Genomic DNA, 25,719 nt, shown 5'->3' on the forward strand with positions numbered 1-25,719 from the left:
GAGTCGAAAATCTTAGGTAAGAAATCATTAATTTGTCTATGAAAGCAATCATACCAAAATTTTGGGTACATGTCGATAGATGGAATTACTAATGTCCATCTATATTGTTTATAGATGTCTCTGTAAATTAAGACCTAGTAGTTATATGTTTAAGCTCAACAGTTTTACTTCACAGTTAGGCAAGAAAAGTTTGTACACCGAAGATTTCCTTTGCAAACTTTTTAATATATCAAAAAAGAATAAGGTAGGACTTTGAGGGCTTACTTTGTAGGGTTGAACAAAAAGATAACACAACCTTGCCCGATCTTCACATCCGTAAATTTTTTAATGAATGAATGATATGGGTTGGATTGATAGGTTTGCCTTACCAATTCGACGGGTGCTTTCATCAGAAAGAGGAAAATAAATGTTATCATAATTGAAAACTTAAAACAAAATTGTCATCTATATGTGGATAACACTTAATTATCCAAAAGATACAAACCATGATTCAGACAAAAAAACCTCCCTCCATGCTACTTCATCAATACCAAAATGAAGATTGGCGATCAAACTTTTTCTTCCCCTCCCTTCCCACATCAGACACACTCCTAAAGCCAACTTTCTCACCATGAGATCTACGGGGGCTAAGGTTAACCAACTTCGAGAACATTCCACTTATCAAATTACCATCCGGCGCCTTCTCATAAAACTCATCTTCTTCATCATCTTCTGCATCACCTTCATCCCCAGATTCGAGCAGTGAACCCTTTTCTTTGATCGGAGGACAATCCCAAAGGTGTGATCCTTCACTATTTTCATTGTTTGCTAGGAAATTTGAAGCCTTGTCATAGTCATTGCTGCGCAGTCCGCTTAGTGAATATCTTTCCGTGGCTTCCAATTTTGTGGGAGATGGCTCATATGACCTACTTAGCTCATTGATATCATTCCATACAGAACTTGTGCTAGAAAAAGAGCCAAAGGATGTTCTTGACGCTTCGGAGGCCGATGAAGAGAAAGAAGTTGCGGATGAAGGAGAAGCCGTTGCACTTCCAAATCCTTGGATTTCATTTGTTATTTTGAGAGCTTTTAAACGTGCTTCTCTTAGGATTTGTCCTCCTCCCAGCAAGTTAAGTATTTGGTCTGATTTCTTTTGCATGCTAACACCCCAATTGAATCTATCATGATAAAAAAAAAAAAAAAAATTAAAATCAAAAGGTATAAAAAAATCAAAAATTTAATATTTCAAAGAAATGAATATAGACTATATGAAATTACCCTTTGTTATCTATGTATTTAAACGATCCAAGCTCTTGGATGACATAACTATCACGTTGAAATTCTTCAGCAAAATCTTCAGGGCCGTGTGTTAGTAAGAACTCCAGAAGTATTAATGCTTTGTAGGATTGCCTCCACTCTTTCCAATCTATGCTATATAACCTATATTATTTATTTTGTGCATATTAACCTTATGTTAAACCAAGAAATTATAGCATTAATATGCAATTTACAGTAGACACTTCTGGTTGATATAAGTTTAAACAAGAAGAAAATGATTACCTCCGATGCAGAATATCGACAATTCTCCAATAGTCATCCACGTCAAAGGAGGCATCAGCTATTTTAGTCATTGTCTTAGCATCAGGGCTACATGGATCATTATTTGTTGCTTCCTCAGCTAACCTTTATGACAAGATGGATCTCAAGGCATGTTAGGTTTTCTAGGGGGCCGGGTTGGGAACAAATGAAATAACATAATAAAAAAGGTGTAAAGAGAAAAGTACTTACAATTCAGTTGGAGAAACATCAGTAAAAGTCAGCCTAGCAATTTTGTATTTCTCCTGTACAAAATTAGATGCTTGCTTTTTGATATGATTCAAAAACAAGGTTCCCATAGCTGCCAATAAGTTCTTAAAAATTTGTAACCATGAACCCTAGTTTGAAACCCTAAACGAATTGGTAAGTTTAATGCTTATGCGCAAAATTTTGGTAACAATAATCCAATCACTAATGTCTAGTACTCCATATTAGAGGATAATTGAGGCCTCAAACTCAGTTCCCTAAATGTTTAAATTAAACCAAAGGTTTCTTAGTTTAGAAGAAAATTCATAAACTTTTTGAGGTAGAGGAGATTAGTATAGGATCAACTATTTCATGGGAAGCCATGATTATAGCTCAAATAGTGGAGGAGGGCTAGGGTACCCATTTTGAATGTGGGGGAAATTACAATTGACTAATATTGGAAATTTGACCGAATGTTACCCATAAATTTTTAACTATTTTGTTTATAATTTTTCTGCTGAAAAATTATAAACTATATACATAATTATAGTTATAACCCAAACATAATTCGTGCCTCGTTAGAGATTTCTAATTCTATCATTTTTCTATTTTTATTTTTATGTATAACTATACTATTTCCCAAGTATTTTTTTTAATTATTATTTGATTACATGCTATGTTTCACTTGCATGCAAATTCTAGTTTCAAATGACCCGATGACATGCCATCATGAGAAACTTTGTTGATAGAGACTTAGATAAATCTAAGAGGATGATCAATCAATTAGGTTTATTGAAACTAAGGTTAAAAAAAATATATAAACTAGTAAGGATGACCCATCAAGAAAAATTTCTCTAAACGAGCTATTTACAAGATTTATAAGCCGAATGTAGTAAAGTTAAAACCTACTTGTTTCTTAAATGAGTCGAGCTCAAATTTGTTTTTTTCTATTACAATCGAGGGGAACTCAAATTTTTTTATTTATATATATATATATTAGAAGCATAAATTGCAAGGAAATGGCCACGGACGAGGTTGTGTATGGTTTGGTGGGTGGCTATTGGGTAGGTGGAGAGTTTGGCTCCTTTTGCTTTGAAAAGATAACAGTGTTTTTATTTTTATTTTTATTTTTATTTTTTTTTATTTTTTTTGAGTACAAAATATAACATTGTTACATTAAAGGTTAAGTTCACTGTTAAATTAAACGTTAAGTTCATAGATAGCTGTCAAAAAATTAGAAAACAAACACCAAATCATAGACAACAAAACCGCAACCCCTAGTATTACCCTTATCTTCAATCCTAAATACTATTCTTTTTTTTTTTTTTTTTTTGGTTGTTGTGGAGAAAAAGTACGATATTCATTGAAGATTGAAATACATACAAATTGAGGATAGGGTGCTTACAATAGGCCTCGATAAAAACCTTGCCAGGGCTTTCAACCCGATCGAAGGGAAAAAAAGCGTCCCTCACCAAATTAACTACTAGTACTATCCTCTAATAATAAATCAGAAATTACATCAGGAGGTTATTCAAACCAGGAAACAGGGTGATCAATAGTGAGACTAAATCTCGCTAGGTGGTGAGCCACCTTATTCATTTCTCTTCAACCAAATGTGATTTGCCATTGCTTGAAGTCCTGCAAGAGCTACCTAGTATCGTCGAACATATGTCCATAATGACCACTAAACGCTGCACTTGCATTTTGAATTGCAGAAATCATTAACAATGCATCCCTTCCCACCTGATCCTGCATCGTGACCCATTTGCATAAGAAAACAATCGCTGCCTCTACATGCAACGCTGATCTCACGATGTCCTCCCTGCTCACTTGCGCTACCAAAAACCGTCCCTCTGAGTTTCTCACTACCAACCCATAGCCTCCAATCGACCCCTGCTCATCCCATGATGCATGAAAATTACATTTAATCCAACTAGAGGTTGGAGACTACCATTTATTTATTCTATCCGAGGAACAATGTGGTGCCGCCTCATTCCATTTTTTATACTTCGCCAACCAAGTTTGTGCTTTGATTTGTGTATCCAACGGATTTGCCTCAACCCCATTCCAAAGAAAATTGTTACGAACCTTCCAAATACTCCAAATAAGTACCAGTAGTAGCTCAAAACTATCTTTGGACAAATTTTGCACCATATACTCCAACCAACGTCCAAATCCCTCCTCAATTTGATAAAATGAACGAATTCCCAACGAACTTCCAAACCACACCTTTGCCGCTCTAGGACACAATAGTAGAGCATGTTCTACCGTCTCTACCTCTTTATCACAAAAACCATAAGTATCCTCCATAATCGCCCGTCTGCTCTTCAAGTTCACTTTGGAAGGCAACGCATTCATAAACCTACGCCATACACAAATTTTCACTTTACCTGAAACTTTAGCTCGCCACAAAGCTTAGGAATCGTGTGTCCACATTAATTGCCGAACCCATAGGCTCATCACCACTCATCCCCTGACACAATCGAGCCACAAAGTACGTACTCTTAGTAGTGAATAGGCCATTAGGTTCCTTAGCCCATATCAAAGAATCGGCAAGGTAGAATAAGCTCAAAGGTATACTCAAAATCAAATTCGCTTCCTCCTCAAAGAATCAACTTCAAACTAAATTAGAGTTCCATCGAACTCCATCATCCTCCAACATCAATGATCTCATCGTGAGTTCTGGGTGCACCCCAACTGGTCTGGGGCTAAGCACTTTGTAATAATGTTATCGTGGCAGCCAGTTATCTCCCCATATATGAATCCGCTTGCCATCCCCTACCTTCCATCACATATCTCAACAAATAATAGACTTAGATGCCACCATACTACGCTAATAGTAGGACGAATTAGGTTTGACTGGAGCCTGTAAGAACTCAGAATTAAGGTAATACAAGGCTGCTGTAATAATCTCCACCCTTGCTTTGCAAACAAAGCAAGGTTAAACGCATATAGGTCTTTAAATCCCAAGCCACCTTCACTTTTCGGCTTACACAATCATTGCCATTTCACGCAATGTATTCTATGTTTCCCTCATTCTCTGCCCCACCAAAACTGAGCCACCATTTGGTTTAGTTCATCACATAATGACTTAAGGAGCAAAAAAGTATGCATCGTATAGAATGGCATGGCCTGAACAACCGCTTTTATTAAGATCTCTTTCCCCAGACTACTCAACAATGAACCTTGCCAACCATGCAACTTTTTCCATAGCCTATCTTTAATATAAGCAAATGCGTCTTTCTTGGACCTACCAATGAACATCAGTAAGCCAAGATATCGGTCGTGATACTCTACCCGTTCCATCCCTAGGCAATCTGCCAACAATTATGCATCCAACTCTGTAAGGTTCCGACTAAACGCCACATTGCTTTTGGTGAGATTGACCGCTTATCTAGACGCCCTTTCATATGTATGTAAGAGCTCCTTCACCTACAAACACTCCTACAAATAACTCCTGGCAAAAATAAATCTATCATCTGCAAATAGCAAATGGTGAACACTTGGTGCACCTTTGCATACATGGAACCTTTGAATTCGGCCTTGTGCTTCCTATGAATCAAATAGAGTCGATAATCCCTCCGCGCTTAAAACAAAAAGAAACAGTGATAGCGGATCTCCTTGGCGGATTCCTCGTTTCGAATAAACTAATCCCACAGGCTCTCCATTCAATTTAAACGAGTAAGATACCATAGACACATACATCATTATCCATTATATCCATTCCTTTACAAATCCCAACCTTCTCATCATTTGCTCCAAGAAACTCCATTCAATAGGATCATAGGCTTTACTGATGTCTAACTTCAATGCCATCACCCACCCATTATTCTTCCTATGCATATAATGTGCAATCTCCGAGGCTACCAAACAATTGTCAGAAATTAGCCTTCCCTGTATAAAAGCACTTTGCGATGGTGAAATAATTTACGAAAGAATGGCCTTCAACTGGTTAATAAGAACCTTTGAGCATATCTTGTAAATCATATTACAAGGACTGATTAGCCTAAGCTCAGTCATCGCTAAGGGATTAACTTTCTTCGGAATCAAGGTGACATGGATATAGTTGATTTTATTAAGCATATGACCTGATGAAAAAAATATGCCTAACCCCGTCACACACATCTTGGCTGACCGTCTCCTAATGCTTCTGATAAAAACCCGGTGACATACCGTCAGGTCCTGGCGCCTTAGTCGAGTGCATTTGAAACAACGCCTCTTTAATTTCCTCATTGGATAGCTGTCAAATAAGCTCCTGATTCATCTCAGCAGACACTTTGTGTGTCACCACCCTCATGATTTCTGACACATTTGTCTCACCTTAAGAATCAAACAATTTCGTGAAATAATCAATAATCACCATCTCCATACCCCTCTTATCTGCATGCCACACCCTGGCCTCATCATACAATCTTGACAAAGCATTCCTACGCTGTCTTTGATTAGCCTTCTGGTGAAATTTTTTTTGTATTTTAATCTCCAAGCTTTAACCAATTTTCCTTGGACCTCTGCCTCCAGAACGGTTCTTCCTGCGCCAATAAAGCTTGCAACTGAATGTTTAATTGATGCCATTGTGCAATGATTGTTTCAGTAAAGGGCTTTCCAAATAATGCATTTAATTTATCTTCTGTTTTGGTCTTTGGCGTCCATTCAACCATTATAGGTACATGGTCTGATGAATTTGGTTTCAATTAAGAAACTTGAAACCCCAAAAACACATCCACCCACTTCTGCGAAGTTACAACTTTGTCTAATCTTATTTTGATTCCACTACACCTGGTAGTTACCTAAGTGAATTTATTTCCAACATATCCCAAATCTTGTAATTGGCAGTTTGCAAGTGCATTTCGAAACCCTTCCATTTGGCGTTCACATCTTATATCACCTCTTTCATATTCCTCGGCATATAAAATCTCATTGAAATCTCCCATACAACACCACAGTAAATCCAATTTCCACTCAACCTTTGAAGCAAACTCCATGATTTATGTCTATCCACCTTTGCCGGAAAACCATAGAAGAAAGTAAGTCTCCATTGATTAGCATCGCATATTCCTCCAACCTCTAAGTTAATATGATTTGATGAATACGATCTTAGCAACAAATTTACCTTATTTCTCCACATTGCACACAAACCCCCGGACCTTCCCGAACTTGGAATTGAAAACACAAAATAAAACTTCAACTATGATTTTAACCTTTCTACACGCTCATTTGAGCTTTTTGTTTCACACAGACAAATCACCATGAGATATTTGAAGAGAACAAGTCTCTTAAGCGCCCGAATTGCTCCGAGGTTCGCAAGCCCCTGGTAATTCCAGCTTATACAACTCATTGGATTTGACAGGGTTGAACCTTATCAGCTGCCGCCGCTGTGAAACTCAGTGAAGTAGACAAAGCACGCTTCTTTGCACCTAAGATCAATCTCATTTCCTTCTTTTCCCGCTGCCTTTTTTTCCCAACTCTGGTGGAACAAAACGACGAAGTTTAGACTGCCACTTTTTATTCTTACGACTAACCTTTCCTTCCGAGCTATCACCATGTACAGATCCTATTCCAAAAATAAACGGGCTAAATTAAATGGGTTTGAATCAACGGACCGAGGAGAGTCACCTTCTGCCATCAAAGCCTCCCCATTAACCCCACTTGCCAAGGTTAAAGCAAATGTATCTTCACCATCTCCCTGTACCTCTAGACTTCCTCCCTCACCTCCCACGCTCGGTTCAATTGTAGCCCCAAATAGCCATAGTGGTTGCCTCATTTTTGTCTCTAAACCTTCCCTCATATCCTCCAGCATATCCTGGTGTTGGCTACCTAGTACCCTCGACATAAATTGTACCAAGGCCAACTGATCTCCCCTACTATTTGTCTCGTTTACGCCCTTATTCAAATCTAGAATTGGCAAATTACCTTGCCCAACTGCCCTCATCTCCATCAAATCTTCCTCGTCCACATCCATTGGAACATCCAACTCCTCTAACACCAGAGCCTTCATTACCCAACCACGCTCCGCATGCAATCTAAAATGTCTTCTTGAGGGTCGACGATAATCCTTATCCAACACATCCATTTGGAACCAATGACCATATGGTTTGGCCTTATCGTCTAGAACTTTTCCTTCATAGCATTCACATTGGTCTTCAACATGGTCCATCATTCCGCAAAGAAAGCAAGTGAGAGGTAATTTCTCATATCTAGCATCAACTTGTATCTTCCTGCCATCCAATTGTATGTTCACAAACCTTCGTAACGGATTCCTCATGTCCAGTCGCACCCGCACCCGAAGAATACTACCAAATAATTCATCCTTGCGACTTTGATCCGTGATGATATACTCTCCCAGGAGCCTATAAATTTCCCCATATGTGGCGTCATGTAGTAGAGGGCAACCCCTTAAATTGCACCCAAAATTCCTGAAAGTTCAAAAGGATCCTAGCTGGGTATACCAATGTATCTGCCTTTCTAAGTAGCAACAGGTATTGCTTGTTATACAACTATGGCCCTCCTTAAAGAATGGTCGTACATTCATGCATCTAATTAAATCCAAATCCTAAATACTATTCTTAAACGATATGTACAGTTTTCGTGAAAAAGAAATAAACAATTTAGGCACAACACAAATATAACATTAACAAAGCAAATTTAAATAGAGTATCTTATTTCCAAGAAAAAAAAAAAAAAAAGAAAAAAAAAGAGAGAACTAAACAAATACTGTTTGCATGTTCACTTGTTAGTTATACACTATTCGAATTTGTCAACTGGTATATCAAATACACACAATAAATAATTCTCATTAGTCAGTACTACTACTAAATGTGTGCATACCTATGCCATCTCACTTGTCAATGAGTGCAAACTATTGATAAGATAAGAGGAAGTTAGAATTAAGCACTCAAATTATGTGGGTTATTAATTAAATATTTGTGGATTTCTAAAATTTTGGTAAATTATATTATACACTCTCAAGTTTGGGTGTAACTACAACCTCATACAATATTTTTAAAAGCATTTCAATCTCATACATTTACTTACATTTTATTTCAATATCTTTCTATCAATTTTTAATTTATTTTTTATTTCAATATCTTTAATGTTAAAGTTAACTGGGTTTAGGTGAAAGAGCACATGGCAAATGATTAGGTGTGCAATGAGAATACACCATTGTTATGGTGGTGAGCAAAAATGCTCTCTAAAAAATTTGTTAAATTTACTGTTAAGTGATGACATGACATATATGGGCCCACATTTGTGTTGATGCGCAAAAAAAAAAAAAAAAAAAAAAAAAAAAACTAAATATTGAAATATCAATTTAAAATATAATATTAAATTAAAACAAAATAAAAAGTCCACTTCCTTAACATATTCTCATAATAAACCTCTTGCTTCACATGAATCACAATCTTGTTTTTGCTTTCTTCGACACTGCATCTACTGCCTCCTGAATCGTCGTAACATTTCTGGTCCAGTCCTACGCCAGTCACCACCATTACACAGATAATGGTGACAATGGATGGATGGGGAAGAAGGGTGATGATGGATGGGTTGTTGGGCCATTGTGGGTTTTTTTTTTTTTTTAATTAATTAATGTTATAAACTTTGTATTTAAGTATGATTGTGTAAATCCTATATTAGATTTGATTGTAGTTATTCTTTCCTACTAGGACTTGTATTACTTGGAGGAGAAAGATTCTTCTCTCCCTTATTAGTATAAATAAACGCATTGCGTAAGGTGAATAACACATCATCTACATAACCCTACAAACACATCTCTCTCCACTATCTCTCTCTCTCTCTCTCCCTCCCTCCCTCTCCCCTTCTCTGTTGTGCCCTCTCTCTCCCTTGTCATTTAAATATAGGCCACAACACGTTAGGCATCTGACGTGGAATTTTTCTGCATCAAACTGGTTCATCAATACCATCATGCAATCAGGTTCTTTCAGAACAATGGTTTTTATCTCGATATTTTTGCAGCCCTGATAGCATGAACATTTACCATAATGCAAGACCCAACTTTACGTTTTTTCAAATTTTAGATTCTACCTAAATTGTATATGCATTATATCCATAATTGTTGAATTATGTGAACTGATATTGCCATGAATTGCATCCTATATATGTCCATGCATTAAATTATTTGATTAAATATGCATTGAATTAATTGAATTTGAAAAAAAAAAAAAAATTTAGGTTCTTCGAACCCAAACTGACACGCTTGACCCTGATATTCACCAAACACTAGGGTAAGCATGTGTTGGCCAACACCCGAAGGTGACGAAGCCATATTAGGATGCAGGAGAACTAAAATAATTAACTGACATAAATAAAACCTGTAACTTTAATTATAATAAATGTGCATTTATGGAATGTGTTCAGAGCATACAACTACAATGAGACAGTAAAAATGAAATAAAATAAAATTGAATGAACAAAGGAGTGGGTCCTGCATCGAGATGACTCGAAGAAGTCAATGTGGGAGTGCCCTGACACTGACATTGTACGCCTTGATTCTAAGTCTTAAGGGGGCACAAAACAAAACATGAGCGGACCAAGTTGATATATAAGTAATAATAAATAGTTAATCTTTAACGTACTATCCCCCAGGTTTGGAAAACTCGTATAGCATAATAAGTAATAGGTTTTTCCGAAAACCCTAGTATGCCATAAAACCTTTCATAAAACATATATCGTATATAGGTTGCTTAGTAGTAGTACCACAAGGTGTGTGTGTGTGTATATATATATGTATGTATGTAAATCTTCATTTGCTCGAAGGCACTACATCTCCGGCCAAAGCCAATATAAATATCTTCCGCCCATAAGCACCAACCAACACCCGACCGTAGCGAATATAAATATCAATCGCCCGTAGGCTCTTACAGCACCCACCTTGAAGGCATATATAGAAGTATCACTCGCTCATAGGTAGGACATACGCCCGTAGGCAGAACATACGCCCGTAAGCAGAACCGTTTGAATAACCATTAAGTAAGTAGCTAAAATGTCATATCAATCTTAATTGGAGTTCAGTAGCTAAAACGTCATATCGTAAAACCTATTCGTAGTATATAGTCATCAATCATATACAATACGAAGAACATAAAGTCGATAAAGCATAATATATCATATAGTGTGCATAATAGTGGTGTCACATATAAGTATCTTCATAGTATATAGTCATCCATCATATATGCTACAAAGAACATGAAGTCGATAAAGTATGGTATTCCAAAATATTCTTAGTAAAGCATGATACCTCATAAAAAGTAAAATCTAATTTACTCATAAAACGTTTCATAAAACGTAGTCATAAAAATCATGCTTTTCATGTATGCATTTTTAATAGCAAAAATTATGCATTTTGGAAGGGGTTCACTCACCGATACTTCGTCATCGAAGAGCCCTGCAACTAGCGAAGACGGAAACGCCACAATAAATGCACCTAAGCACATAAAGGGTCCAACTAATAAAACTCTATTCAAATGATTGAATTTGGGAAAACGGACATCGAAATTGAAATCAGGACGTTGAAATTAGTCTAGGAGGGGTCCTGGACAAAACCCAAAAAGGTCAACCCAAAAGTCAATTTTGATTGGTCATTGGTTAACGGGTTAGATCGGGTCAACGGTTTGGTCGAGTCAACGGTTAGTGGGTTGGTCAGGTTCAATTAAGTCAAATGGGTTGGGTTGGATCTGGTTAGGGTTTCAATTAAGTCAAATGGGTTGGGTTGGACTGGTTAGGGTTTAGGGTTTTGGACTTAGGTTAGGATTAGGCTTAGTTTGGGCTATGTTAAGTTAATGGGTTAAGGCTTAGACTAATGGGCTGTCAGGCCCAAAGGTTTGGGTTTCTGGGTTCTAATTTAAATGGGTTGGGCTTGGATTTAGGCTGGTTACTCAGCCCAAGGGTTTAGGCCAGTTCAATGGGTTGGCCCAGTAATTGGGTTAGGCTCGACCCAGTTTCTGTTACTTGTCGCCGGAGTTTAATGGAAGGGAAAGCTAGGTTTTTGGGTTTTTGCCAGGAAAACTTCCTGGGCTCTGATCCGGGGTCAAATCTTAACCAAATCTACCATTCAAGAGCCAAATTGAAGGTAAGAGAGTAAGGGTTCGAGTCATACCATTTGTTCTCTCAGTCTTGGCCGAAGTTGGCCGAATGAGGACCTGAAACCCACGACATTCTAGCCGAAGATCTGGGGGAAGTCCCCTTGAAGTGTTTTTTGCATCGAACGACCACCAAAATTACACAAAAGAAGTCCCACACTCGTACAAACACAAACCAAGAGATTCTAGGGGGCTTGCCTACGTCGAGGGCGATGGAAACTCGCTAAAGTTCATCGAGGGAGGGAAAAAACAGTGGTCTCTGCCACTGTGCACTATAATGAACTTGTCATGGGTTTGAGAGTTGATGTCTTGGTCTTTGGGTTCGAAAGTTAATGTGTGTGTGGGTGTGTATGGGCGTGGGTCACCGAAGAGGGGGAGCATAGAGAGGGTACCCAGGGAGAAGGGGAGAAAGTTAGAGAGAAAAAAAGAAAAGTGAGGGGGAGAAAGAGTGAGTTGTTTTGGGCTGAGGGACAAAAAAAAAAGGTGGGCCCCTTGGGCACACCAAACAAGAACCAAAAGCAACCCAAAATAAAAATCCCACGCCAAGTGAAGTTACGAAATTACCCTTTCGTTCCCAAAAAACTTCGAGACGGGTTGTTACAATCTACCCCCGTTAAATAAAATTTTGTCCCGAAATTTAAAATAACTTGCTACACTGAAATACTCGAAAATAAAAAGAAGAAAAATATATGAGTAACAAAGAAATCAAGTCAGAGCGGTTGCACAAAAGGGAAAATACCGCCCTGTCGCGATCGTGTTGCAATGATTCCATCTTTCGTGCCTCCAGGCTCATACCTTATTCTCCTATCAGTGTAAAAGTAGAAACATATACTTTATAAAGATATAAAGTCGAAAACATATAATGACGTGTGTAAAAAATAAGTACGCAAAATACGATAACGTCAAAATAGATATGTACTAACATAGAGGTCGAAAATCTTATTGAAATTAACACTGAAAGTGGAAGAGACCTAACCAAACATTTGTAACGTCAGAAACAAATAACTATAATAAGGTAGTTTAAAAATACTTGTATTGAAAATCAAAACCAAAAATGAAAGTGGGTTTCGCCTAAGCATATGTAATGTCACGTACTACAAGGAAAATGATGTCTTTGAGTAGAGCCGTAATAATAACAAAAAGTAATAACTACCATGGACGGGTCTGCCTGCCCACTTGCTTAACGAGCCCAACGAATATGTCATCAATATTACAGTTGGCCGCCTGCTATATCGACAATACATTGTTGTCTCGATAAGCAAGTAGTAGTTTACCAATTTGTCCAATCCCAAGTCAACAACAACACGAGTACACAATTTCTCATAACGTAAAGAAATCAAACATCCAAAAACCAATTCGTAAACTTCACTGTTCAACCAATGCTACTAATAGAATCTATCAAATCAAGTCTTAAATAGTGACATACACAAGCTAAAAATAATAACTATTGTTGTAGCTACTCCAAAGGAGATCGGTGCAAAGTCTACTCATTTAGAAACCACAAATTAAAAGAACGCAACTCATATCGTAAACATGTCTTTTGTGACTAACCGTGATCATTGTTCTCTTGGCCGAGAAGTACAAGATTCGAAACCTATAATAGAAGAATAAACACTCAGACTACTTCTGTCGAATAACGACTGTCGCTTCAAACCATTCACAGAAACTGGCTCACAATTACCAGGCTCGGAACCTAAGATGGAATTTAATTTTAGTAGTTACATATAAAAGGTGTGTTAGGATTGGGTAGAAGATACCCTTAAAATATTTGGGCAAATGAACTTATATATATATTGTTGGAAAAGAACTACTAGAGTATGATATGATGCCTATGAATTGTAGCAAGATAATATGAGGTGACTATTCATTTCTGCTGAAGATCGTGATTGGTGATGTAATTCGTTGACCACCCGCACTACTACGTTCATCAATCCCTTATTAAAATGTGGCTCAAACATCAAGGCCACATGAAACTTTTTTTTTTTTTGGGCCTTTCGTGGTTCCAATAAATTCCATTGAAAACATTATTAACAATTCAAGATCTGATGTCACATACCTGATAATATAACTTGTCAATCAACTTCATCTGACAACTCATGAAATAATTGATGTTTTGAACCTCCTGACAAATTTTAATGATTTCAGTAGATTCAGCTTTTCAACTTTTCCAATCCAATACGCGATCTATTTTACCCATCTCAAAACAACCACCGTCTCAGACTGGTAGAAAATATGATAAGTGAGTTGATCAACAAATGCTGAAATGTCATTATGGTCTCCACGTGTACAAGATTGTTTGTATCGGAAATCTATGGTGACATTCACCTATTTCCATTTGCATCCTAAATGGGTCCCCAACCACCCAAGAAGGACAATCATGGGAATTTCTTCCCACCTTCAAACAAGATTAGAAGAAATTGAGATAAACCCAATGACTTCCATCTCACCGCTTCCATTTCAAACTCAGCTATTTCTGTGTGAAACACACTACAACCTCTTTGGTAAAAAAGGATGCAACATTTCTCGCTATAGAGAAAACGTCACCAGATTTTACAGCAAGGAAGATCGTTACTAGCTCTAGGTTGAGGATAGGACGGTTCACATTATGTAGTTCCAATCATCAAGAGGCACACGCGTTACTCGATCCTGCTGCATCAACGTGCAGACAAACATTTAATAATACACCATCGTAGAAATTCGGAAAGTGTAAAGGTATGATCAAATAAGACAATTTCCCATTGTCAGAAACTTCGTTCACCGTCAGCATCGTAACACCGTTGATTGGTTTCTTAGCCAAAAGAAATAGGGCTAAGCACAAGGAATAGTTAAGAACTACTAATAGGATTTGATAAGACCAACGACATTTCGTATTTCATAACACCATGTGAGGATTTTTAGTTTCCAACGGTCGTAACCCTTTTTTGGAAATTGATGAGAATTGCGTCTGCTACCAAAGAATCTCCCAAGAAGAGTATCTACTCTAAACAAAAACAACGTTCGAAGGATTTGATGTAAAGCTGATTATCGATGGTTAGGGAACTTGACTGTGTTGTTAGAGTAAGCAAGAAGGTCATTGATAGAACAATTGTTAAGAATTATCCTAAGGATCCACATGACTTTCCTTAGTGGGAACAAGTCCAAGAACATGGATTTGATCCCACTAAACTAACACTTACTAAACTTCGCAACATTTATTGCTTGCTCGCCTTCTCCAACATGAACTTTGAATGTTTCGAGTAATTTCCATTTAGATGTGACTCTGGCCGCCATTCCTAGGGAACGCATGTCGCAGAGTGACATCACTGATTTAGGTCTCTCAAATTCAAACCACTTAGATATTTCCGTTTCACCATATTTCTGTGTAGATACAACTTTGCACGCAATTCCTAAGAAACGCATGTTGCAAAGTATCGGTTCGATGTTGAAAGTCGTCTAACAATCCATCATGTCCCCGATGAGGCATAATCCCGACACGAAATTTTTTATTCTTCAATATAATGTGGCTATTCACATAGAATGTGGGTTGCACCGTTGTGTCGAATGACAACAAATCCAGAAGTCGTGACATCCAAATGATATCATGGCCGACACACCACTACAGTAACAGAAAATCCTATGTATGCTGTGAACGAACCACGCTCTGGTACTAAATTGACACGCCTGACCCTGACATTCACCAAACACCAAGGTAGGCACATGCTGGCCGACACCCGAAGCTGACGAAGCCATATTAAGATGTATGAGAACTAAAACAATTAACTAACATAAATAAATTTGTAACTTTAATTATAATAAATGTGCATTTATGGAACGTGTTCAGAGCATACAACAAAAATGAGACACTAAAAAGGAAATAATATAAAATTGAATGAACAAAGGAGTGGGTTTTACACCGAGATGACTTGAAGATGCCGATGCGGGAGTGCCTTGACGCCGAGATTGTATGCCTCGATTCTAAGTCCTGGGGGGCGCAAAACAAAACATAAGTGGACCAAGTTGATATACAAGCAATACTAAAATAGTTAGTCTTTAACGTATTAACCTCCAAGTTTTGAAAACTCGTATAGCATAATAAGTAATAGGTTTTTATTGTCTATAGGTTGCTTAGTAGCAGTGCAAGGCATATATATATATATATATATATATATATATATATATATATTCTTCCGCCCGAAGGTACCACATTTCCCGGCTGAAGCCATTATAAATATCTTTCACCCGTAGGCACCAACCAACGCCTGGCCATAGCCAATATAAATATCAATCGCCCGTAGGCTCCTACAACACCTACCCGAAGGCATATAAGTATCAATCGCCTGTAGGCTCCTACAACACCCACCTGAAGGCATATATAGAAGTATCAATTGCCCGTAGACAGAACATACGCCCGGAGGCAAAACTGTTCGAATAACCATTAAGTAAGTACATAAAGACATTAACATAATATTTCTAATATATATATATATATAAATCGATCTTAATCGGAGTTCAATAGTTAGAACATCATATCATAAAACCTATTCGTAGTATATAGTCATCAATCATATATACTACGAAGAACGTAAAGTTGATAAAGCATAATATATCATATAGTGTGTGTAATAGTGGTATCACATATATATCTTCATAGTATATAGTCATCCATCATATGTACTACAAAGAACATAAAATCGATAAAGTATGGTATTCCAAAATATTCTCAGTAAAGCATGATACCTCATAAATGCACCTAAGCACATATAAGGTCCAATTAATAATACTTCATTCAAACGATTGAATTTGGGAAAACAAACATCGGAATTGAAATTAGGATGTTGAAATTAGCTTAGGCGGGGTCTCAGACAAAACCTAAAAAAGTCAACCAAAAAGTCAACGTTAATGGTCTACGGTGTGGTCGGATCAACGCGGGTTCAGGTCGGGTCAATGATTAGTGGGTTGGCCCAATTAAATTGGGTCAAATGTGTTGGTTGGATCCAGTTATGGTTTAGGGTTTTGGACTTGGGTTAGGATTAGGTTTAGGTGGGTTAGGACGTGTTAGGGCCTAGGCTAATGGGCTGTCAAGCCCAAAGGTTTGGGTTTCTGGGTTCTAATTTAAATGGGTTGGGCTTGGATTTGGGTTGGTTACTTGGCTCAAGGGTTTAGGCTGGTTCAATGGGTTGGGCTCGGCCCAGTTTCCTTTGCATGTCGTTAGAGTCCAACGGAAATGAAAGCTGGGGTTTTGGGTTTTCACCGGGAAAACTTCTCTAGCTCCGATCCTGGGTCAAACCTTAACCAAAAACTACCATTCAAGAGCCAAATTGAGGGTAAAGGAGTAAGGGTTCAAGTCATACTATTTGTTCTCTCAGTCTTGGCCGAAGTTGGCCGGATGAGGACCTGGAACCCACAACATTCTAGTGTGAGATCTGGGGGAAGTCTCCTTGAAGTGTTTTATCCGTCGAACGACCACCAAAATTACTCAAAAGAAGTTCTACACTCGCACAAACACAAACCAAGAGATTTTAGGGGGCTTACCTACATCGAAGGCAATGGAAATTTTCCAGAGTTCATTGAGGGGCGAAAAACAGTGGTCTCTACCACTGTGCATTATAACGGACCTATCATGGGCTTGAAAGTTGATGACTTGGTCTTTGGGTTCGGAAGTTGGTGTATGTGTGGGTGTGGGTCGTTGGAGAGGGGGAGCATAGAGAGGAAACTTGAGGAAAGGGGGAGAGAGTTAGAGAGAAAGAATGAAAAGTGAAGGGGAGAGAGAGAGTGAGTTGTTTTGGGCCGGGGGATAGAAAACCAAAGGTGGGCCCCTTGGGCGCACCAACAAGAACTAAAAGCAACCCAAATAAAATATCCCACCCCAAGTGAAGTTACAAAATTACCCTTTCATTTCGAAAAAAATCCGGGACGGGTTTTTACACTAACTTATCACAGTTGAAGCCGGCAACTCCAAGCCCCTAGAACCTAGCCCAAAAACCCCAACACCTTCCATGGTGTCACCTGCATCGCCTACAGCCATGCCAGCCACCACGGCTACCATCCTTATTTGGTCGATATTCATATGAATCTCCCTGGATTTCAAAAACCCATATTTGAATCCTAAGGTTTTTCTTGATTTTTGGACGTCGAGATGTTCTCCGTCACACCATCCAGGTTATATGTCAAAATCATAACTCGTTTCGAGTTATTTTGACCAGAACACGGCCACCTAAAGTGATGGCGCTGACTTAGTCCCCGGTGACCACACCCAGTGAAGCTGGGGTGTTCTTTGGCTGAAACCCTAGCCTCGTTGGGCCTTGGTTTCTACTCAGCCTGAGAAATTTGTTTTCTCTTTTAGGCTTGTTTGTAATGACCCAAGCAATTGGCTCGGCCTAAGCATGACACTAACTGAGGGGTAAGGTGTCCCCTTGCATGCGTTGCACCAGATCCCCATTTATTACTAGTGTATCTGTGTCCGCATCGCACCAGATTATAGCCGAAAGTTGGAACATCGGTGCACTGCACTGTGAAGCACCGGAGCACACCTTCGAGTGGACCTCTAACCCCAACTTGCTCCTTGCCACATCTGATTAGTGCCCCATATAGGCCCCTTATTTTTTTAGGCATATTCCTTCAGCCCATTTGCTACTAATGGGCTCACAACCCAATTTTTTTGGGGCCTGATCAACCCGTGCATACTCCAGCCCAATTTTGGGCCTGGATCTCACGACATATATTTGCTCAGCCCAATCGTGAGCTTTGCTCCATTATTTTGTGTTTAATTTTTTTTAGACAATTTGGGTTTTATATTTTTTCACCCACACTTTAATTTTAGCCTGAAGTCCAAATAATTAATTCAATTATAATCATAGGCCCCAAAGACCTACTTGTATATATTTGTTGCATATTTTTGTATATACATACGTTTGTTTGTAGGTACTATGAACTTGAAGTTCATAATCATTTCTCGAAAAAAATTAATTGAATGGTTTTAAGTTTTCAAACTTTTATGCATGTGACTGGTTCAATTAAATTTATTTCTAGGTATGACTAGTGGAAAAGTTGGTTGTCTGGCAGATAGTACAACCACACACACCGTTTTGCGTGAACACATCTATTTCACTAACTTCGTACCTAAGAATGCCCCTCTGACAATCCTCTCAGGCCCATCCAACATGATTGAAGGATACAGAAAGGTCAGTATAATGTTGTCCAATGACATTATTTTGACCATTCAAGAGGCACTTTATTCTCCACGTTCCAAAAGAAAGTTGTTGTGCATTAAAGATATTTGAGACAATAATTAGACAATAACTACCATGTTGAAACCTATGTAGAAAATGGAGTTAAATTTCTGTGCATCACTTCCTACGAATATGGCCAGAAGTGTATTCTAGAGAAAATGGAGCATATCTCGAGTGGTTTGTATACTACAACCACACACCCTATAGAGAGCTACTATGTGGCCGGCCCTACCTCTGGAATCGAGCACGAAATTACATTTTGGCATAATCGTTTGGGACATCTTGGACGAACAACAATGTGTTGTATCCTTAAATCATCATACGGACATCTATTAACCCGAAGTTTAGGTTTGATTCAAGGAATCATATGTCAAACCTGTTCTATGGGAAAGCTTATTATTAAGCCTTCTTGTGATAAGATTCGTTCAAATCCTCCTATTTTTCTACAAATGATTCAAGGGGACATTTGTGGATCAATTCACCTTCCTTGTGGACCATTTAGATATTTTATAGTTTTGGTTGACGCTTACACACGTTGGTTACACGCGTGCTTGTTGTCCACAAGGAACACTGCGTTCTCCAAACTGTTGGCTCAGGTTATCAAGCTTAGGGCTCACCACCCTGATTATCCAATCAAATCTATTTGATTGGATAATGCTAGAAAATTTACATCTAAAACTTTTGATGACTATTGCATATCGGTTGGGGTTGAAGTTGAATATCCGTTACCTCATGCTCACACCTAGAATGGCCTGGTTGAGGCATTCATTAAGCACTTACAAATGATTGTTCGATCGTTGGTCATACGTACCAAGCTCCCAATCGCTGCTTAGGGCCATGAAATATTGCACATAACCATGTTGGTCTGCCTGAAGCCTATTGCGACCCAACCATATAGTGCCCTTCAGTTTGTCACCGGATATGAACCCGACATATCGCATCTGTGTGTTTTTGGTTGTACAATCTATGTGCCAATTTCGCCGCCCTTAAGTTCAAAAATAAGGGCCACAACGAAGGATGAGAATCTATGTTGGATATGATTCTCTTTCGATCATTCGTTACTTAGAACCTTTGACAGGCGATCTGTTTACTGCTTGTTTCACGGATTGCCACTTCTACGAGATAATTTTTCGTCGTTAAGGGGAGATAGGAATGTCAACGTTATTGAAGAATGTTGTGAATTATCGTGGACGACTCCCACTTTGTCTCATTTAGATCCCTGCACTGCTCAGTCTGAAACTAAAGTGTAGCGCATGTTAGATCTTCAGAGCGTAGCTCAAAGCATGCCAAATGCTTTCACTGATCTAGCACGAGTAACAAGATCATATATTCCAGCTACGCATGTGCCTGCAAAGATAGATGTACCAAATGTACGATGGACTTCCTTCCTGGAGGCCTGGGACGCCACTTTGGTCGATCCACATACATTAGCGGCTAGCCAATCATCAGCCCTTACACAAAAACGTGGCAAACCACTTGGTTCAAATGATTCATACCTCCAGAAGAGGAAACCATTGCATAGGCTCCTACTGAGCCTACCAAGAGTCCGATTATAGCCTACTCATTCTATCCAACTCATGAGGAAATTCTAGATTACGAAAGCGTCCTTGAAGAGATGAATCCACCTCGAGAATCATGAGATTTCGGTTCATTATGCTAGCTTGGATGATATTTGGTGTAGAAATGAGATGATCATTGATGACGTATTAGCATATGCAATAGCTACTAAGATCATGTTAAGCAATGACATTGAACCCTGTTTTGTTTATGAATGTCGACATAAAACTGATTGGTCAAACTAGAAACAAGCAATCCATGTCGAACTCGATTTGCTTGCAAAACGTAAGGTGTTTAAACCTGTAGCTCCTGCTCCTCCACATATGAAGCCCGTTGGCTACAAGTGGGTTTTCGTTCGGAAGCGTTATGAGAAAAACGAAATTATGCGTTATAAAGCTCGTCTTGTTGTGCAAGACTTCTCACAACACTTTGGGATTAACTATGACGAAACTTATTCACCCGTTATAGATGTGATTACTTTTAGTTACCTTATCAATTTGGTAGTTTTTGAAAAACTAAGTATGCAGCTGATGGATGTAGTAACTGCGTATCTCTATAAGGATCTTGATACAAAAATCTATATGAAAGTTCCCGAATGACTTCATTAACTGGATCAAATATTTCTAAACCCCAGAACACACTCTCAATTTTGCTAAGGCGTTCACTCTACAGTTTGAAGCAATCTGAAATAATGTGGTATAACCATCTGAGTGAGTATTTGACTAGTTAGGGACATGTGAACAACAAACTATGTCTTTGTGTGTTCATTAAGAAGTCACATTCTAGTTTTGCGATTGTTATAGTTTATGTCGACGACATGAACCTCATCAGAATTCTTGAAGAGCTCGAGAGAACTGTTACGCACCTTAAGTCAGAATTTGAGATGAAAGATATAGGAAAGACTCGATACTGTCTCGGTCTTGAGATAAAGCATCGTTTGGATGGAATTTTTGTACATCAATCGAACTACACCAGAAGGTGTTGCACTGCTTTAACGAAGATAAAGCGAAGCCTTCCAGTACTCCTATGGTCATTTGGTTGCTAGATGCAAAACGAGATCTCTTCCGTCTGAAGGAGGATGATGAAGAGATATTGGTGCCTAAAGTTCCTTATCTAAGTGCGATATGCAGTTTATTGTACTTAGCCCAATGCACTAAACCCGACATCTCATTTGCTGTTAATCTTTTGGCAAGATACAGTAATGCACCAACACGCACACATTGGACTTGTGTTAAAGATATCTTCCATTATCTTAAGGGTACTACGGATCTGGGTTTATTCTATCCCCATGGATCCTCGAGTAATACCACACCGCCCTTATCTCGAGTTGATTTTCGCCTTGTTGGTTATGCCGACGTAGGATACTTATCTCTCAAATGGGTTATGTTTTTACTGTTGGAGGCACCGCAATCTCTTGGAGGTCAACTAAACAGACCTTAGTTGCCACTTCGTCTAACCATGCTGAAATTCTTAGCTTACACGAAGTAACTCGGGAATGCTTTTGGTTGAGAGCAGTTGTGGGCTATATTCGAAGCTCTTGCGATCTTTACCCTGTCGTTGACGTCCCGACGACGATCTATGAAGATAACGCAACATGGATCAAACAACTGAAGAAGGGTTACATCAAAAGAGACAACACAAAGCACATTGTGCCGAAGTTCTTCTTTTCACATCAACAGCAAGAGCATCAGAAGATTGAAGTCACGCAAATCCATTCATAGACAATCTTGCCGACCTCTTCACCAAAATCACTACTGAAGGTGACATTTCAGAAGCTTGTTCAAGGAATAGGTATGCATAAACTTTCTGTGTTGTAACATTGTTAGTTCTTTTTTGAATTATGTCAAACTCAGGGAAAGTATCCTGAAGTATACTTACTTGATCTTAATGTATTCTTTTCCCTACTATTAGGAGCATTTTTCCCTTTGGATTTTTGCTACCTAACGAGGTTTTGATGAGACACCCACCTTAGGTTGATCATATCCCTAATGACGTCCCGTAGACGTTTCATTTCACTTTGCATTTCTCATGAATTTTTCCTTAGACTATGGATTTTGTCCCTACTCAGGTTTTTACCATAGCCATTGGTTTTTTGTGACACTTAGTTCCATATTCAAGTTCCTACCTTATTTGAGACTAGCGTGTTCCCAAAATTAGTGCTGACGAGTCGACTTCCTCAACTCTACATGATGCCGAATCTACTTGAGTATTTACACACTCAAGGAGGAGTGTTATAAACTTTGTATTTAAGTATAATTGTGTAAATTCTATATTAGATTTGATTCTAGTTATTCTTCCTTATAAGGACTTGTATTCCTTGGAGGAGAAAGATTCTTCCTTCCCTTATTACTATAAACAAAGGCACTGCGTAGGGGGAATAACACATCCTCTACACAACCCTACAAAAATATCTCTCTCCACTCTCTATCTCTCTCTCTCTCTCTCTCTGCCAAGCCCTCTTTCTCCTTTGTCAGTTAAATATAGGCCACAACAATTAATTATTTGTTTATATATACATGGTGCACAGTTGGCAACCACATCAGCACAAATGTGAAACCACATGTGCCACGTCATCACTTAACAGTAAATTTAATAGATTTTTGAACGGATGTAGGATATTGAAGTAAAATGTAAGTAAATGTATGTGATTTAAATGTTTTAAAGATATTGTATTAAGTTGCACCCAAAACTAATAAGGTAAAATGTTTACCCTAATATTTATCCATGTCATTTTTTTTTAATTTCTAACTCAACATTTTATTATAAACAAAAAAAGTTCCTTTATAATTAAAACTGAGACAGAAAAAAAAAGTTCCTTTATAATTAAAATTGAGATCTAAACTAGAGAGCCTAAATTCATGCAACCAAAAATAAATTTGAATTTTTCGACAACTTATAGTAGAAACATGAACTAAGAGATTTCATATTATTAATTTTTATTTAAAATGAGTCCTTATGCCAATAATTGATTACTAAGAGTTGACAAAATATTTTTTTAGTACAATGTTTTAATGTGAAAAGTTATAATTCTTTTGGGTTACACAACTTACACATAACATACCATAAGTTTTTTACATACTAAAATAAAGATAACACGACTAATAGCTTGGTATGTATCAAATAAAGAATTGCATAATGCACCAAAAGTTATATTTTATAATGTACCAAAATACTAATAGGTAACCAAATTAGATTTATATAACGTACCAATAATTTGGTACGTTATATTTTATGTATAATTGCATGCATATATCGTATCTCATAATTGTATGTTAATAGGATGTTTGATATGTTTTAGAATAGCCAAAAAAATTATTTGAGTAAGGAAGAAATTCTTTTGAAACAAATTATGATAAGGTAAGATCGGGTGTTTGTTGTGATTTTAGGAGTTTTGTGAACTAATTGATAAATTAAATATAATAAAGAATCATGCTTTTTTATTAGAAATTAGTAGGAAAATGTTTGATAAAAAGTTTAAAAGCAATAGATGTTTGATTCAAAAAATTCAAAATTGAGGCACTTACATCAAAATGTCCCATAAGATAATTTATAATACACAACAAGGGAATTATACAAAAAGAGAACTTCATGAAAGAAAACGGTCACATTTTATTGTTATGATAATAATTATAATAATTATTATTATTGTTATTGACATCACATTAGTCCCTATATGTATACAACCCGTTGTATTGATTGTATACGATTACAACGAAGAATTACTCTGATGCCTACACTGGAAATTCAGAAAAAACGGCTACAATAAATAGTTGTTCATGCATGATTTAGAGTTTCAGTGCCAAATCCAAATTATCAAAATTGGGGTTACCACTAGCATCCAACCCAAAATTAATTGACGGAATAGGGCGCTCCAACTGACTGAGGAACGGCCTGGTAGAATCACTATGGTTCTCCTCCCTCACCACATGTGCCATTTGATTACCATATGGCACCATCATGTGATGTGATCCAGCAGCTCCTGAGTTAACATTAGGATTTCTTGGCAACAAATAATGAGGAATTTGTGGTTGTTGTGGATGTGGAAATTGATAATGAGTTTGTGGTGGTGGAGGCGGCGCCGGAGAGGGTACAAAACAAATTTGGTTATTAGCACCATGAAAAAGGCGTCTTTGATGAAAAGGGTTGGTCGATGGACGTAGCAGAGCGTTGGACGAGATGAAGGGGTCGGTGCTGTTTGGAAGATTAAGTTGCCTTAACCTCACGGTGGTGGAGAGGTCGTCATCAGCTAGGTGAGATTCGATGTGGGCTATGAGGGCTTGAGTGCTCATAAACACACGGTCACATAGTTTGCATGCAATTTGTGTTAGATCAGTTGCCCTAGGTGGTGCAGGATTTGATGACCCAAACATATTTCCTTGCCTCCAGTTCCAGTTGTATCGAGACATGGTTGTGCTTGAAAACCCCGACTCGAAAGATACGAAAACTGGAAATAGGGTTTCAGGTTTTCTTTCCTTCAGGGAGCCCTAGGATTTTGGGAAGGATTGGTGCACACAGGGCCATGGGGGTACGAAGGAATTTATATGCAGTTTTTGCCCATTCCAGAATGGCATGGAAATTGTGGTTGCATGCAAATTAATTACATTTTCCATAAAAGGTTTTGTTGTCTATGCAGAAATTTAATGCATTCTACAACAAAGCTTTGACTCATTGATGCTCTTGAATTTGTTACCAAAATATATAACCTCAGTGTTAGGCTTATGCATGAGAAAAACATGAAAATTTAAAAAATATAGCCCGTGTGTTTTTATTAAAAAATCTATGGGGGTGGCCAAACGAGTGTTTTGTTAGATATTGTTTTAAAGAAATGAGAACAATGATGGATATTAGTTAATTTCGAAATTAAATTGGTGGTAAGTACTAAAAACTTCTTAACCTAACCCGTTTTTCTTCCATACCCTCTGCTGCTAAATATTCAAATAAAACTTTTTAAAGAAAGAAAATCAATTTGTGCATGGTATTTGTCTGTATGCTCTGCTCCTCTCTCCCAAATTATCAGTGACAGTATCTGCTTATCTGGTCGTATATATGGGATTTCATTCCATGTATGAAAACAAAGACTGATTTTTAATTACTAATAC

At 37.9% G+C, this 25,719-nt stretch overlaps 2 protein-coding genes across 2 annotated transcripts; both read right to left on the bottom strand.

Moving 5' to 3' along the window:
* Positions 1-306: 306 nt before the first annotated feature.
* On the bottom strand, positions 307-2,014 carry LOC137736110 (ENTH/VHS family protein). The gene is made up of 4 exons (XM_068475442.2): positions 1,768-2,014; positions 1,540-1,662; positions 1,258-1,419; positions 307-1,157 (listed from the first exon to the last, which is right to left on the bottom strand). Exons 1-4 carry the CDS (start codon positions 1,872-1,874, stop codon positions 524-526), a joined length of 1,026 nt encoding a protein of 341 aa, XP_068331543.2. The 5' UTR covers positions 1,875-2,014; the 3' UTR covers positions 307-523.
* A 22,391-nt stretch (positions 2,015-24,405) lies between these two features.
* LOC148691847 (uncharacterized) lies at positions 24,406-25,026 on the bottom strand. Its single transcript, XM_088683434.1, has one exon. It carries the CDS (start codon positions 25,024-25,026, stop codon positions 24,406-24,408), a length of 621 nt encoding a protein of 206 aa, XP_088539560.1.
* Between the last annotated feature and the right edge of the window lie 693 nt (positions 25,027-25,719).

This window comes from Pyrus communis, chromosome 13 (genome assembly GCF_041283825.1).
Source record: "Pyrus communis isolate YQ-2024b chromosome 13, ASM4128382v1, whole genome shotgun sequence".
NCBI classification, from domain to species: domain Eukaryota; kingdom Viridiplantae; phylum Streptophyta; class Magnoliopsida; order Rosales; family Rosaceae; genus Pyrus; species Pyrus communis.